Source organism: Medicago sativa, chromosome 5 (genome assembly GCF_051527215.1).
Source record: "Medicago sativa cultivar Bolivia chromosome 5, Bolivia_mono, whole genome shotgun sequence".
Taxonomy (NCBI): Eukaryota; Viridiplantae; Streptophyta; class Magnoliopsida; order Fabales; family Fabaceae; genus Medicago; species Medicago sativa.
Window position 1 is genome coordinate 73,374,817 of NC_140753.1, and position 15,865 is coordinate 73,390,681.

General features: G+C 37.2%; 1 protein-coding gene across 1 annotated transcript; it reads right to left on the minus strand.

Moving 5' to 3' along the window:
* Positions 1 to 14,098: 14,098 nt before the first annotated feature.
* LOC146924819 (uncharacterized) lies at positions 14,099 to 14,962 on the minus strand. Its single transcript, XM_085711895.1, has 2 exons — positions 14,749 to 14,962; positions 14,099 to 14,628 (listed from the first exon to the last, which is right to left on the minus strand). The coding sequence occupies exons 1-2, from the start codon at positions 14,960 to 14,962 to the stop codon at positions 14,099 to 14,101; spliced, it is 744 nt and encodes a 247-aa protein (XP_085568021.1).
* Positions 14,963 to 15,865: the final 903 nt, after the last annotated feature.

A 15,865-nucleotide genomic window follows, 5' to 3' on the forward strand; every position in this document is an offset into this window, starting at 1 on the left:
AAAATTACACAGAAAATTGTTTAAGGTTGAACACTTGATATACAATCAGAGGTGCTCGCAATACAAATCAGATACAGACTCAATGGACTTAAGAATTTCTAAGATATGACTTTGAGACACAGAAATTCTAAGTGAATGCAGAACAATTTCAGCAGAGGTTTGGTACTTGTGAAAATCTTGTGAGTCTTTCGTTCAGCGTTCTTGCATTACCAAATCTCTAGGTCTTCACTCCTTTATATAGAGGTGTGAAAGAGACGTTGTGAAATTGCCAGCACACCAAAGAGTCGTTGTTGAAGCTTGATCTTTCACCAATGATCTTTTGCCTGATTTGGTTGTTGTCCTATGAAGAACAAATTTGAAATCCATTCCTTATCCAAAGGAACATCTATGCAGGCGAAACCGTATTCTGGAGCTGTTTTCTTGTCCTGTAGCGTGGACACAAAACAGAGTAGTGGAGAACGTGGTTGTACAATTCGTACAAAGTACAATGTCAACGCTTTCGTCCAAATTGCAAACACACGCCTTCAAACACCTTTGAAATGACCGTTGCAAACTCCATTAATCCTTTGTTTGTGTTTTCGAATCCAATAGACAGCTTTTGCATTGATAATTCTTCAATTCTTGATTCTTTGCAAATCCAGTTGATATTCAGCTTCTGGTGAAATGGCTTCTGATGAGGCAGCTTCTGATGATGCAGCTTCTGATGATATGACTTCTGCAGCTTCTGATGACGCAGCTTCTGATGATGTGGCTTCTGGACCTCTTGTCTTCAGAAGCACTATTCTTCAGGAGCAGCTTACTTCAGGAGCGCTATTTCTTCAGGAGCAGCTTGACTTCAGGAGCGCTTTTTCTCTTCAGTAGCAAGTTGCCTTCAGGAGCGTCCAAGCTTCAAATTTTTGTTGTTTCCATAGCTCTTTATTTGCTCATTCAGAACCAATGATGATGTAACTTTATAATTATGGTCCTGTACACTTGAACAAATATTAGCTAGTCCAATTTACAATTTTTAATACCTTGTTATCATCAAAACTCTTTAAGGTTTATTGTTAAACACATTTTGTTCCAACAATCTCCCCCTTTTTGATGATGACAAACAAAAGTATTTAAAATTGATCAATTGTTGTTAATCTAATTAACAAGTTGACTTTGGGGTTCTGAGGTTTGTAAGCTCAGAATCTGAGGTTTGTAAGCTCAAACTCCCCCTGAGTCTGATAGTCTTTAAGGTGAGGTTTGTAAGCTCCCCCTAAGTTCTATCCAGGTTAATTAAATTCATTTTTCGCGCAATAAAATTATCAGAGCTTAAAAACAAAATTGAATCATTGAAAGAATTAACTTATAGATAAGAAGAATGGTTCAATTAACTTTACTTGAATTTTGATACTCCTTCGTTCATTCATAGCTTATACCAATAAGGTAAAAAGATAGAAGTTTTTCAAAAATTTCAAATGCCATTAATGGGGCTCAGAGCCTTTAAATACTTGTCACATATACTCCCCCTTTTGTCATTATCAAAAAAAATTAGAATAAATTTAAGCATAAAAGACAAAAAGATATGAGAAAAAAAAAACTCAAACAGGAGAGAGTATAAAAGAAAATGAACTAAATAAGTCAGAGCAAAAATATATGAACATGTATATCAATTGTCAGAAGCAGCTAAACAGTCAGAATCAGTAAGCATTCAGATGCAAAGAGAATTAAATCAGAATGGTTTCAGAAGCAAGGACTAGGAATTTAAAACAAACAACAAACAAAAAGAAAAACACAAGGGTGTGCAACTAAGGGTTGGTTTGATGTTGTTTCTTCATCTCCTCCATTTCTTCAATCTTCTTCTACAACAGTTCTTCAAGCTGTTGTTGCCTCTGGAGAAGAGCCTGTTCCCTTTCCTTAGCTTCTTGCTGCTGCTGTGCCATCTGTTTCTTCAGAAGCTTACACAACCTGGCTTCTCTGGTCAAGTAGTCCGTTTCTGAGAAGAAAGGCTGGTTTGCCAGGAGCAGTGTAGAACTTCTTACTCTGAGACTCTGATTCAGATTCTCCATTAACTTCCTGACAGAAGCTTCCTTGCTTCTGATGCACTTAGCCCTTATGCTTTCAATTAGCTCAGTTGCCCGGTTCTGAAGAGATGCCCAGGAGTCATCATATGCACTTGTGAGATCAATTGTCCTTCGTTGATCCACAAGATTATGCAACTGACTTAGGATTGAGAGAAGCTCAGAATTAATATATCCAGATTCCAGGATGTTTGTGGGTGGATGTTCAAGGATTTCAAGATCAGAATCACTGATTTCTAAGTCTTGAATAGGGTTAGGAACTGGAATGGTAAGGTGTGTTTGTGTGTTAGAAGATGAGGGCTGGTCAGAATCAATGTGTGTGGTGGAGGTTGAGGCTTGAACATTGACTAGAGAGATGTCAACATCCATGGGAGTTGGTTCAGGAGAGTGTTCAGGTAAAGGTTGAAATTCAGTTTCAGATGGTGGTTGTTGTGGTGAAGTTGTTGTTTGAGTGTTGAGTTGGGGGTCAATGGTAGCTGTTGGTGATTGTGGGGGTGTTGTGGGTTTTTGTGGTTCAGGTGTTTGTTGATGAGGGTTTTCTGAAACAACTTTTTCAGAAGCAGCTGCTTCTGGAGTTGTTTCAGAGGCCTTTTCTGAGGTAGATTTGTCTATGGGTAACTCACCTGAGTAGTGGAGAGCAAGATTGTCTAAGACAGAAGTGTCTTCTATTGGTTCAGGTGCTGATGGTGAAGAGGGTGAAATGGGGAGAGAGGTGACTGGAATCTGAATTACCTGATCTGCAGGGCCAGCTTCAGAAGTGATCTTTTGTGGATCAGCAGCTTGAGGAACTACTTCTGAAGTTCCCTCTTCTGGAGCATTTTCAAAAATGAGCATCATATCGTCTTCCTCATTGTCTTCAGTAGGCTTACCAGCAATGGCTCTTACTTCAGCCAATTTATCTTTGTAGAACCTATCACAATCTTCCAATCCCAAGGCCTTGAGCTTTTCATCTCTTTGATGAATGTATTGTGCTTTTTGTTCCTTTCTGTCTGATATAAGATCAGAAGCACGTTCATCTGCCATCCTTTTCCTTATTGGAGTCATCTCAACCATAGGACTCACAAGTTGAAGGGGAGCCTTCTTCTTCTTCAGCTTGGGATCAGCCTCTTCTTTCTCCATTTCTTCAAGAGCTTCCTCCAGCTGCTCTTGGGTGATTACCAAATCTGCCTTACCTTTTCTTCTTTTCTGAGGAATAGAGGCAGCACCAACCTTCTGCATCTTTCCTTTTTCCTTGATAGAAACAGGTTTAGCAGCTTCTGACTCAGTACTAGTTCTGGCCTTCTTTCCTTTAGTAGGAGCAGCATCAGATTCAGAACTAGTTCTGGCCCTTTTTCCTTTAGGTGCATCAGAAACAGCAGCTTCTGACACAGCAACTGCTTTGGCCTTCTTGCCTTTCCCTTTAGCAAGAGCAGCTTCCTCCTGAGACCTCGCATCTTCCTCCAAGACGTACTCAGCTACTAATCTAGCTAAGTGTTCAGGATTACTTTCCTTAACTATGGAAGGAAAGTCCCTGATAATCTCAGATTCTTCTGTGGTCAACTCCAACCATTTCTCATCTTTAGGAGCTGTCTTGAAAAAGTGCATTGAATGCAAAGTCTTGCTACTGATAGTCTTCTCTGCAGTAGAAACTTCGAAGCATTTATCAGAAGCATCCCTTGTTCTTCTCAACAAATCCAGCACCTTCCCTTGATAAAAGATCTCAGAGAGCAATCTTCCATAGGGCACTTGTTTCCTTCCTTTGACTGTGCTTTCATTAATAGCCCAGCAGAGATGATCCAATACATATCTTGGAAAGTTTATCTTTTCCAGATTGGTCATGAAGTAGATTGCTAGCTTCTGTTGGTTGTTGGGTTGATCAGACCCACCTGCTCTTTGAAAGAAGCAATCGTTGCTGAATTTCACCAACATTCTATTGTGAATCTCCATTTCAGAAGGCTTAGCATCTTTGTTACCACCCAGAAGAGTGTTGTAGTAGTTTTGCAGCAGGACATCATCCTTCTTAACAATTTCTTGAAACCTCCCTTCTGCATCCATTCTACAAGCTTTAGCAACAATCTCCTCTGTGATGATTACGGGAATACCCATCACTTCAGACCTTATCTCAAGGCTACTGAAGGAAGTGAGATTCAACTCAATCTCCTTCTTTCCTTTCTTCGACCCAGCTGGTTTATCTGCTGCCTTCACAGACTTTCTATTGACAATTTCAGCCCTTAACCAGAAATCTTTGACCAAGTTCACATATGTTGGCCCATTTAGCATGTTGAAGTAGCCAGACAGTTTCTGAGTTTCTACGTAGCCTTCCATGTCCACTTCGTACTTCTTGAGTGAAGTGAAGTCCACTGGTGATTCTACTTGGACGATTAAGGATTTCCATGGAATATCCATAGTCTTCTCTTTGTAGATGGACCCAGATTCTGATACGCTTTGCTTGTTTGATGTAGGTTCTGAAACTTTTGAGCTTGATGATGCCATTTGATGATTGACGAAGATTTGAAGAAGATGAAGATTTTTAGGGTTCTAAGGTTGAGAGAATGCGCTTACTTCGCAAGAGGTTTGAGAGCAAATGTGTTTGTTGTGAGTGAGTAGTGTGTGAATTGACAAAGTGTTAAAAGTAAAACGATTGCAATTCAAAAGAGACAAACAAACATAACATTAATGACAAAATTGGGGGCGCGTGAAAAGTACTTTCAAAGCTTTTAAATCATCATTGCCCTTTTAGTTATACACCAACACATACAGGCCACGTAAGAAGTTCACAGAGTAACTACCAAGTTAGTGGGCCAGAAGTTACTTTTTAAAAGGTAACTTCCAACGTTTCCACTAATTCAACTATTCAGAAGCAACAAATCCAGCTTCTGGACTTCAGATGCTGACGTCATCATCAGAAGCGAGTTTTCCTCAGAACCTCAATAAAGAGCTTCTGATGGACTACCGCTTCTGAACTAACTTCAGAACCTAAAATCCTATTCAGGAGCAAGCAAGCATTTAATCAGATACAAAGTGCATGTTCAAATTTTTCTTTATAAAATCAAATCTTTCAACAGTTAAAGGCTTAGTAAATATATCAGCCCATTGATTTTCAGTATCAATGAATTGTATATCTAAAATTCCTTTTTGAACATAATCTCTGATAAAATGGTGTTTGATTTCAATGTGCTTCGCTCTTGAATGCAAAATTGGATTTTTAGACAAACAAATAGCAGCAGTATTATCACAATAAATGGGAATACTGTTAGCAGTTATCTGATAATCTTCCAACTGATGTTTCATCCAAAGTAGTTGTGTACAACAACTTGCAGCTGAAATGTATTCTGCTTCTGCTGTAGACATAGCAATAGTTGTTTGTCTTTTGCTAGCCCAGGATATAAGATTATCACCCAGAAATTGACAATTGCCACTGGTTGACTTTCTTTCAATCCTATCACCAGCATAATCAGCATCACAGAATCCAATTAGCTTATAATCTAAGGATTTCCTATAAAGGAGTCCAAGATTGGTCGTTCCTTTCAAATACCTGAAGATTCTCTTGACAGCAGTCATATGAGATTCTCTAGGATCTGATTGGAATCTTGCACACAAGCATACACTGAATAAAATATCTGGCCTAGATGCAGTGAGGTATAACAAAGAACCAATCATACCTCTATACAGCTTCTGATCTACTTTAGCTCCTTCATCTTCTTTGCTTAAGGTGCATGTAGGGTGCATTGGAGTGTTCATCACTTTACAATCTTCAAGTTTGAACTTCTTCAGAAGCTCCTTTGTGTACTTTGATTGATGAACATAGACTCCATCTTTGCATTGATTGATTTGAATGCCCAGGAAGAACTTCAGCTCTCCCATCATGCTCATTTCAAATTCATCCTGCATTAACTCAGAAAATTCCTTGCAAAGAGATGCATTAGTAGAACCAAATATTATATCATCAACATATATTTGCACAACAAGAATATCTTTCTCAAGGGTCCTTCTGAAGAGTGTAGTATCAACCTGTCCTCTTTTAAAATCATTTTTGATTAAGAAATTACTTAGTCTATCATACCAAGCTCTGGGAGCTTGTTTCAAGCCATATAGTGATTTCTTCAGTTTAAAAACATGGTCAGGATATTTAATATCCTCAAATCCAAGAGGTTGCTTGACATACACTTCTTCTTCTATGACACCATTTAGAAATGCACTCTTGACATCCATTTGATATAATATTATGCCATGATTAACTGCATAGGAAAGAAGTAACCTGATTGCTTCCAATCTTGCAACTGGAGCAAACGTTTCAGTGTAATCAATGCCTTCTTGTTGACTATACCCTTGTGCAACAAGTCTGGCTTTGTTTCTTGTTACTTCACCTTGCTCATTCAGCTTGTTTCTGAATACCCATTTTGTTCCAATAATGTTCTTGTGCTGAGGTTTGGGTACCAGATCCCACACATCATTTCTTTGAAATTGATTCAACTCTTCTTGCATAGCTAGGATCCATCCATCATCTGAAAGTGCTTCATCAACTGTTGTAGGTTCAATCATTGAGATTAGTCCAATCATTGACTCTTCTTGTCTGAAATGTGATCTTGTTCTTCTTGGACTATCTTTGTTTCCAATGATTAGCTCCTCAGGATGTGAAGACTTGTGTTTGAATGTGTTTCTGGGAGGATCTTCTTGATGTGAGCCATCTTGTGCTTCATCAGAAGCAGCTTCATCTTGCGCTTCTGATGTGGGTTCAGCTTCTGGACTATCTTCAGACTCAGCTATCTGATCAGGTTCTGGAGTAGCTTCAGGAACCTGTATCTCTGCAAAACTTTCACCCTGCTTTGAAGTTTTATCTTCAAGCTCCTTGTCATCAAATTTAACGTGCATAGATTCTTCAACACAGAGTGTTTCTGAATTATACACTCTGTATGCCTTTGACCTTTCAGAGTAACCTAAAAAGATTCCTCTTTGGGCCTTGGCATCAAATTTCTTTAGGTAGAGCTTGTTGTTCAGAATGTAACAAGTACATCCAAATTGATGAAAGTAAGAGATATTGGGTTTTCTTCCTTTAAAGAGTTCATATGCTGTTTTCTCCAAAATAGGTCTAATATAGATCCTGTTTTGAACATAGCATGCTGTATTCACTGCTTCTGCCCAAAAATGTTTTGGTAAATTGTTTTCATGAATCATGGTTCTGGCCATTTCTTGTAAAGTTCTATTCTTTCTCTCTACAACTCCATTTTGTTGTGGTGTTCTAGGAGAAGAGAATTCATGGAAAATTCCATGTTTTTCACAAAAAGCTTCAAATGGCTCATTTTCAAATTCTCCACCATGATCACTTCTGACTTTCAAAATTTTTGATTCTTTTTCAGATTGAATTTGAGTGCAGAAGCTACTGAATACATCACACGCAACATCTTTACTCTTTATGAATTTCACCCAAGTCCATCTGCTGTAATCATCAACAATGACTAATCCATATCTACTTCCATATAAGGATGCAGTACTTACTGGTCCAAATAAATCAATATGGAGTAATTCTAAAGGTCTTGAGGTTGAAACAATATCTTTTGTTTTAAAAGATGATTTCACAATTTTCCCTCTCTGACATGCACCACAGAGTGCATCTGAATGATAGTCAATGTCTGGTAGCCCTTTCACCAGTTGTAACTTACTAAGCTTAGAGATTAACCTCCAGTTAGCATGTCCCAACCTTCTGTGCCACATCCATTTCTTATCATTCACTGATAGTAGGCAAATCACCTTCTGATCAGCCAGTTCAGAAAAATTGATTTTATAGACATTGTCAACTCTCTTTCCTTTGAACACAATGAATTTGTCTTCCTTGTTGATTACTGTACAGTTGGGTTTTTCAAAAAACACATCATAACCATTATCACAAAATTGACTAATGCTCAAAAGGTTATGTTCAAGACCATCTACCAACCATACATTATTAATCGAGGTAGAGGAGTTACCAATAGTTCCTGTACCTATGATCTTGCCTGACTGGTTGCCTCCAAATTTCACATTTCCTCCCTCTTTCATTGTTAGGCTGAGGAACATGGACTTGTCTCCTGTCATGTGTCTTGAGCAACCACTGTCTAGGTACCATGATCTTTGCTTTGGCACTGCTCTTAGACATACCTGCATCATTGACATTTTTAGATTTAGGTACCCATTGCTCTATGGGTCCTGGAAGGTTAGTACATAAGGCTTTACTCTTCACTTCTTGTACCTTGTGCTGTGAGTTGGATTGCTTCTGATTAACCATCACCTTAGGTTTTGGTACTTCAGAAGTAGTAACTGTCTTCTTCTGAAACTTAGACTTCAGAACCCCAGATTTTGGTTTCACCAGACTCTGAGGAATAGGTTCTGATCTTTTCAGGATCCTAACCTTTGAAGTTTTGGAATCAGATTTGATCATAGCCTTTGACTTAGAGTTCCTTGGCTTTGAAGTAATCTTAGCCTTAGAACTAGAAGCTTCAGGTTCTGATTGAACAACAGTTTCCAACTCAGCCCCTTCTGGTACAAAGAATGTTTTCAGACCTTCCTTGATGCATTCACAACAAGACTTTAGATTGGTTTTCTCCAGTTTCACTTCTGGAAAGCCAATTCCTCTGCCATTGTTCTTGTAAATGCTATAAATCATAGAAGCCACTCTGCTTCTGTCAATGCCAGATATAATAAAATCTTCAAGAGCAATTTCATGGTTACTTAAAGGTTTTTCATTACACTCTTCTTGTAGCTTCTGACATAAGAACCTGAGCTGATCTTCATATGTTTTACACATGAAGTCAAAGCCCCTAAGTCCTTGTTCAGAAGCTTTCAGATCCAATAAAGTTGATTTTTGCTGTTGTACCAAATCAGCATATTTTTCTTTTAAATCCTTCAACTCATTGGTTCTTACTTCAAAATGTGTAAGAAGTTCTTTAAGTGACTCAACAAGTTCATCTCTGGGAATTTTGGAATATACCTCGTTTTCATCTTCTGAGTCTGAATCTGACCCAGCTTCTGAAGTTGCTGTTGCTACCAACCCAACAGCTACCTTTGCATCTTCATCAGCTTCCTCTTTATCAGATCCAGATTCACTACCCAAATCATCCCAGGTTGCCATTAAACTCTGCTTAATCTGCTTCTTGAATTTGCTTGGTTTGAGTGTAGACCTCTTTGACTTGTCCTTTGACTTTTCTCTTTGAAGATCAGGGCATTCAGCAATGAAGTGACCTGGCTTCTTACAGTTGAAGCATCCCTTCTGATCTTCTTTCCTTGAGCTTCTGGAGTTACCCCTTCTGGAGAGAAACTTTCTGTTCTTCTTGGCCAGATATTGAAGTCTGTTTGAGAGCATGGCCATTTCTGCAGCATCTGGTTCAGAATCTGAACTTGACTGTTCTTCCTCTTCAGATTCAACCATTTTGAGAGCTTTTGATGACTTGCCTTTGGATGGAAGAGCTATTGATTTACTCTTCTTAGTAGACTCATGTTCATTAAGACTTAACTCATGAACTTTGAGAGAACTAACAAGATCTTCGACACTTAAAGTGTTTAAATCTTTAGCTTCCTCAATGGCAGTCACCTTCGGTCTCCATCTGGCAGGTAAGCTTCTGAGTATCTTGCTTACATGATCAGAAGCAACATAGCTCTTCTTTAGAATCTGTAGCCCAGAAACTAAAGTTTGAAACCTTGAGTACATCTCCTCAATAGTTTCATCATCCTTCATCTTGAATAACTCATACTGATGTACAAGCAGGAGAGCCTTTGCTTCTTTGACCTTCTTGCTCCCTTCATAATTTGAACAGAGAGAAGCAAACATAGCTTTAGCAGTGGATTTGTCACTCATCTTCATGTATTCTGCTTTGGGTATGGCCGTGACAAGAGCTCCTCTGATAATATGATGCTTCTTGTAGAGTTTCCTCAGTTCTGGAGTATGTTTCTTTCTGTCCACAGCAGCTCCTTCTTCATCAAGGACTAAACCACCAACGCCGTCTTCCAGAATATCCCACAATTCTTCATCTAGGCTCATGATGTAACTGTAAAAATTGGTCTTCCACCAAGAGAACTCTTCAGCATCTCCATTGAACTTTGGAACTTTTCCAACACTGGTTTTCTTACTATCACTATAATCATGTGAGACATTTTTATAGCTAGTATCACCATCAGGAGGAGGAGTAGTCATGTTTTTCTCAGATCTTTGACTGTTGCACGGTTAAGTGATACACAACAGACCAAGGCTCTAGATACCAATTGAAGGTGAGAAAAAACACAAGAAGGGGGGTTGAATTGTGTTTTGAAAAATTCTTCGTTTCTCTAAACAACTGAATACACTGATCAGAAGCTAAGTGAGACAGCTTCTGAAGTGATGATCAGAATCTAAATGCAGCGGAATAAAACAGAGAGAGAGAAGAAGAACGACACAAAGCAATTATACTGGTTCCTTCCACAATCCGGAAGTAGTCCAGTCCCCCTTGCACTTCCAAGGAGATTTCACTATGAGTAATATCTGATTACAAATGCTCAAGCACACAAGCAAGAGACTTCCAATGCTCAAGCACACAAGCAAGAGACTTCCAATGCTCAAGCACACAAGCAAGAGACTTCCTTTGCTCAAGAACACAATCAAGAGACTTCCTGCTCAAGCACAACTGCAAGAGACTTCCTAACTAAACAAAATTACACAGAAAATTGTTTAAGGTTGAACACTTGATATACAATCAGAGGTGCTCGCAATACAAATCAGATACAGACTCAATGGACTTAAGAATTTCTAAGATATGACTTTGAGACACAGAAATTCTAAGTGAATGCAGAACAATTTCAGCAGAGGTTTGGTACTTGTGAAAATCTTGTGAGTCTTTCGTTCAGCGTTCTTGCATTACCAAATCTCTAGGTCTTCACTCCTTTATATAGAGGTGTGAAAGAGACGTTGTGAAATTGCCAGCACACCAAAGAGTCGTTGTTGAAGCTTGATCTTTCACCAATGATCTTTTGCCTGATTTGGTTGTTGTCCTATGAAGAACAAATTTGAAATCCATTCCTTATCCAAAGGAACATCTATGCAGGCGAAACCGTATTCTGGAGCTGTTTTCTTGTCCTGTAGCGTGGACACAAAACAGAGTAGTGGAGAACGTGGTTGTACAATTCGTACAAAGTACAATGTCAACGCTTTCGTCCAAATTGCAAACACACGCCTTCAAACACCTTTGAAATGACCGTTGCAAACTCCACTAATCCTTTGTTTGTGTTTTCGAATCCAATAGACAGCTTTTGCATTGATAATTCTTCAATTCTTGATTCTTTGCAAATCCAGTTGATATTCAGCTTCTGGTGAAATGGCTTCTGATGAGGCAGCTTCTGATGATGCAGCTTCTGATGATATGACTTCTGCAGCTTCTGATGACGCAGCTTCTGATGATGTGGCTTCTGGACCTCTTGTCTTCAGAAGCACTATTCTTCAGGAGCATCTTACTTCAGGAGCGCTATTTCTTCAGGAGCAGCTTGACTTCAGGAGCGCTTTTTCTCTTCAGTAGCAAGTTGCCTTCAGGAGCGTCCAAGCTTCAAATTTTTGTTGTTTCCATAGCTCTTTATTTGCTCATTCAGAACCAATGATGATGTAACTTTATAATTATGGTCCTGTACACTTGAACAAATATTAGCTAGTCCAATTTACAATTTTTAATACCTTGTTATCATCAAAACTCTTTAAGGTTTATTGTTAAACACATTTTGTTCCAACAGATAACTATGTCCAGGTTGAGGAGAAGAATGTTTTCGGGCTTGTACTAAGCATGCTCCGGGTGATTAGAACAGGAATTCCCTTTACTTTTCGTATGCCATCACTGCAGCCGGTGTACGTGAAAGAGTTACGTCGCTTTGCACTGAAGCACAGCTTCAACTCACATCCGTTTGACCACAATCTTTCTACTTCTAGAAGATTACTTGGGTTATTGGAGCTGATTAGAAGAGCTTATACTTTCGGCACATTTATCACCAAACGCCATATTCGTTATTCTGATAGTCATTTGTTTTCATCTGATTCTATTGTTGTGTATGTATATATATATATATATATATATATATATATATATATATATATATATATATATATATATATATATATTATATTGATATTATATATGTATTTCCCCTAGAAAAAATATACACATATATATTTATTTATTTATTTTGTTATATAGTACTCCAAAAATTTTGTTTTGGGTGTGAATCGTGTATCTCGTATGTTCAATTGTAAAGACTAACCCTTCAACTCATATAGGGTCGTGATAGGTGACAAAGTACTTCCTTGAAATATTTAACAATGTTGCATTCTCATGTTGGATTCGAACACAAAGCTTCTCGTTAAATTTGAAGAAATCTTATACCATCTCTTCAAGTGTTTTTGGGTTGTGACTTAATATTTTAATTTACATCGTGGTTAGATTCGAACACAAAGCTTCTCGTTAAATGTGAAGAAATATGTTACCATCTCTTCAAGTGTTTTTGGGTTGTGACTTAATATTTTAATTTACATCGTGGTATGGGATTATACGAAAATAATTTCTCTATACAACTAAGTGCGTCGTAATCTCCTGTGAAAATCTTAAGAATATACAGTAGGGAAAAAGTTTAATGGATGTTAAATAGGGTCATGATCAGTGACAAAGTATTTCCTCGAAATATTCAACAATGTTGTATTCTCATGTTGGATTCGAATACAAAGCTTCTCGTTCAATTTGAAGAAATCTTTTACCATCTCTTCAAGTGTTTTTGGGTTGTGACTTAATAATATTTTAATTTACACCGTGGTATGAGATTATACACAAATAATTTCTCTATACAACTAAGTGTGTCACAAACTCCAATGAAAATCTTAAGAATATATAGTATGAAAAAAGTTTAATGAATGTTAACCGAGAGAAAGAAGAATGATCATGTTCACTATGTGATAAAGTGCCTGCAAAACACCATATCAATCAGTAACGTGGATTTAAAAAATTACATAGATTTTAGAATAGTCCATAGGAAATTCAATTGCAAAATCTTAAAAGATAATTATGAAAACATCATGGTATCCCTCGATCAAACAAATTTAATGAAATTGCCAGATAATCAAATAGTTGGTTAAAGAATGATATATTAATTGCATCTATTGTATTGCAAGTCGGTGACCGAGAGTCACTATGATTTTATGTTCTTTGATTTAGTTTGTGCATTTGTTTTATATAGGTCAAATACTAAACTCGTTTGTAAGTGAAATCAATTGTTATAATTTTATTTTAAAAGAAAACCTTAAACAAACAAAAAATCCATAATCCCATAAACATAAAACCTATATTGCCTTGCCTTCCGGTAAGCTCTCACAGTTCCACATCAAATAATTTACTTCTATTTGGTTTGATGTATCATTAACTTACTTCGATTTGTCATTTAAAATTGTTATGGTGTTTTTTGAAATCGTGGTATTTTCATCATATTGTTGTTAGATTAATCTAATTACCAGTAATTATTGTTTAGAGAAAATTCTATTCGATAAAGGAAAAATCATCAGACTTGAGTGATATTTAAATAACCAACAGATTTTGACCCTCGTTAATATTGAAACATCCCTTAGAAATGATGTTTGACATTACTAGTGAAGTAAGATATTAGTAATTGATTCTATAAGGCAAACAACAAAGTTGGAGAAAATTTAAAGTCGTTTAACTTTGAAAGAACAATTTATCATTGTGATATTATAATATAATAAATCGAGAGTTGTGATTCAATTTGACTCACAAGAGAGAAAATTTGATTTGAATGAACTAGATGTGTGAGTCTTGTTATTTGGTTCATCATCCCTAATAACTATGTTGGTTCATTATTGTTTATCAGAGTCTTCAAATTTCCTCACAGTTTACCCCAAAACAGGAAACATTGAATATGATAGTAAGACATGGAACTAAGCGCGAATGAAGCCAAATGAAGCAATTTGACAGTGAATTACTTGCATTCAGCATCTTGACGCTGCACTAAGCGCGACTTTGCCCATTTAGGCGATGGGAAGAAAAACCTGGTGAATTCACTTATAAGTGGAATGAACCTTTAATCATTTAAATGAAATTGCAGATAGGTAAACAACCCAAAAATGGAAACTGTAGGGTCTTTTGCAATAGGTAAACCAAGTTAATTGATACAATAAAATCGTTGTATTCATTGTCAGTCGCCAACCAATAAGCGGTGTCGTCTAGAAATTGGGAGTGTGTACTCATCGGCTCGGCATTGTAGAGAAACAGGTCGAACTTAGAATATGAATTCTTCCCTAAGAAATGAATCGTAACCACGGTGCAATACGAGATATCATTCTGATCCAAAAAGGAAGTAGCAGCAAACAAAACATAATCCTTGAAAGATTTAGAGTAACCAAGACAAGGTGATGTAGTGTAATTGATTACCCAAACCGGAAGTTCAATAGCCTTTGATTTGTGAATGGAAGAATTCCATAGAATAATGGAGTGATCTAAGTAATCAAGAAATCCAAGTATTCCATCACAATAGCAGACGACAGGAATTTGAAGAAACCTATTAGGGTAGTTGTTATTGTTGGGTGGACCTAATTCGACATCCTCGGCACCCGACACTACTGCATTGAAAACATTGGATAACTTCGGAATCCAACAGCTTCGATCCATGTATCCTTGTTCAGTGATCAGATAGAGGTTCTAATTGTTTAACCGACCCCTTGAAAATTCGAGTTGCTTACGGCAGAACCAAGGGTTTGAGACTAAGTCATTCCAGAATTGGCATACTACTTTGAGTTTGATTAAGTGGTGAGGAGTACAACTTGCCAAAATATCTTCTTCAACCTCAGTAGGAAGAACGGTTTGTGACACAGTCGCAACAAGAGAAGGAGAATCGGGGGTTAAAGATTTTTCTTCTTTGTCTTCGTCAGCAGAAGAAGCAGTAGCAATATTCATTTACTCTTGAAAAGAAGAAACAAGCGACGACGTTGGGAAGATGCTACCGTCAATTCTTGGTAATGTTAAAAGGAAAACAACGGTTCTTTGATTCAAAAACCTGTTCTGTTCTTTCTTGCGAATGAAGATGAAGATGAAGATGAAATGAATGAGACAGAGAAATAAAGGAAACAGATCGGTGTTATTGGGCTAAGTGTTTGGTCCGGGCCACTTATAGAAAGGAAAGAAAGGTTAATAATTCACTTATTATTTTTCCCACACCATACATTATTTATTCGCCCTATTTTTTACACTCATTGGACACTATTCATAGACATTTTTGGTTTGTCATTGTATGTCAATGTCATTGTGTCATCAACTCATTAACTCACTATCGTTCTCGTCATCACTCTCTTCAGAAACAATGTCGGAAAAATGTACTTTTCAGTTTATAGGTGTAGATTCAAATGATGTTATATCTCCCTCGTGAAAGTTAAAACGTTTTGAAATGCGTTTATTGAAAAAATATTAATTTTCAGTGAAATCAAATATGATCAAAAATCCTAATTTTGAATCTGAATTGTATTCAACTTCAATAGAAGTGGGATGTTTTTAGAAAATAACGGAATATGTGTCATTCAACTAGCGTCTAAGGATTAGTTTAGCCTTAAACGCTTTAAACCATAATCATGGTAAAGCTTAATTTGTTCCTTGTGCTTGTCACAATATGTACTTAGTTTTTGAATGAAATCGCGTTCCATACCTTATGTTGCAATCTTCTCCTTCAAAAGAGTCTTATTATATTCCCGTTGGTTTTGCTTCACCACTCTTCATAAAATCATTCCCTATTCAAAAATTTTAATTTTTGAATGAGAATCGTTATTTTTTAAAACTATTATTCAACAATTTTTTTGATTAATATTA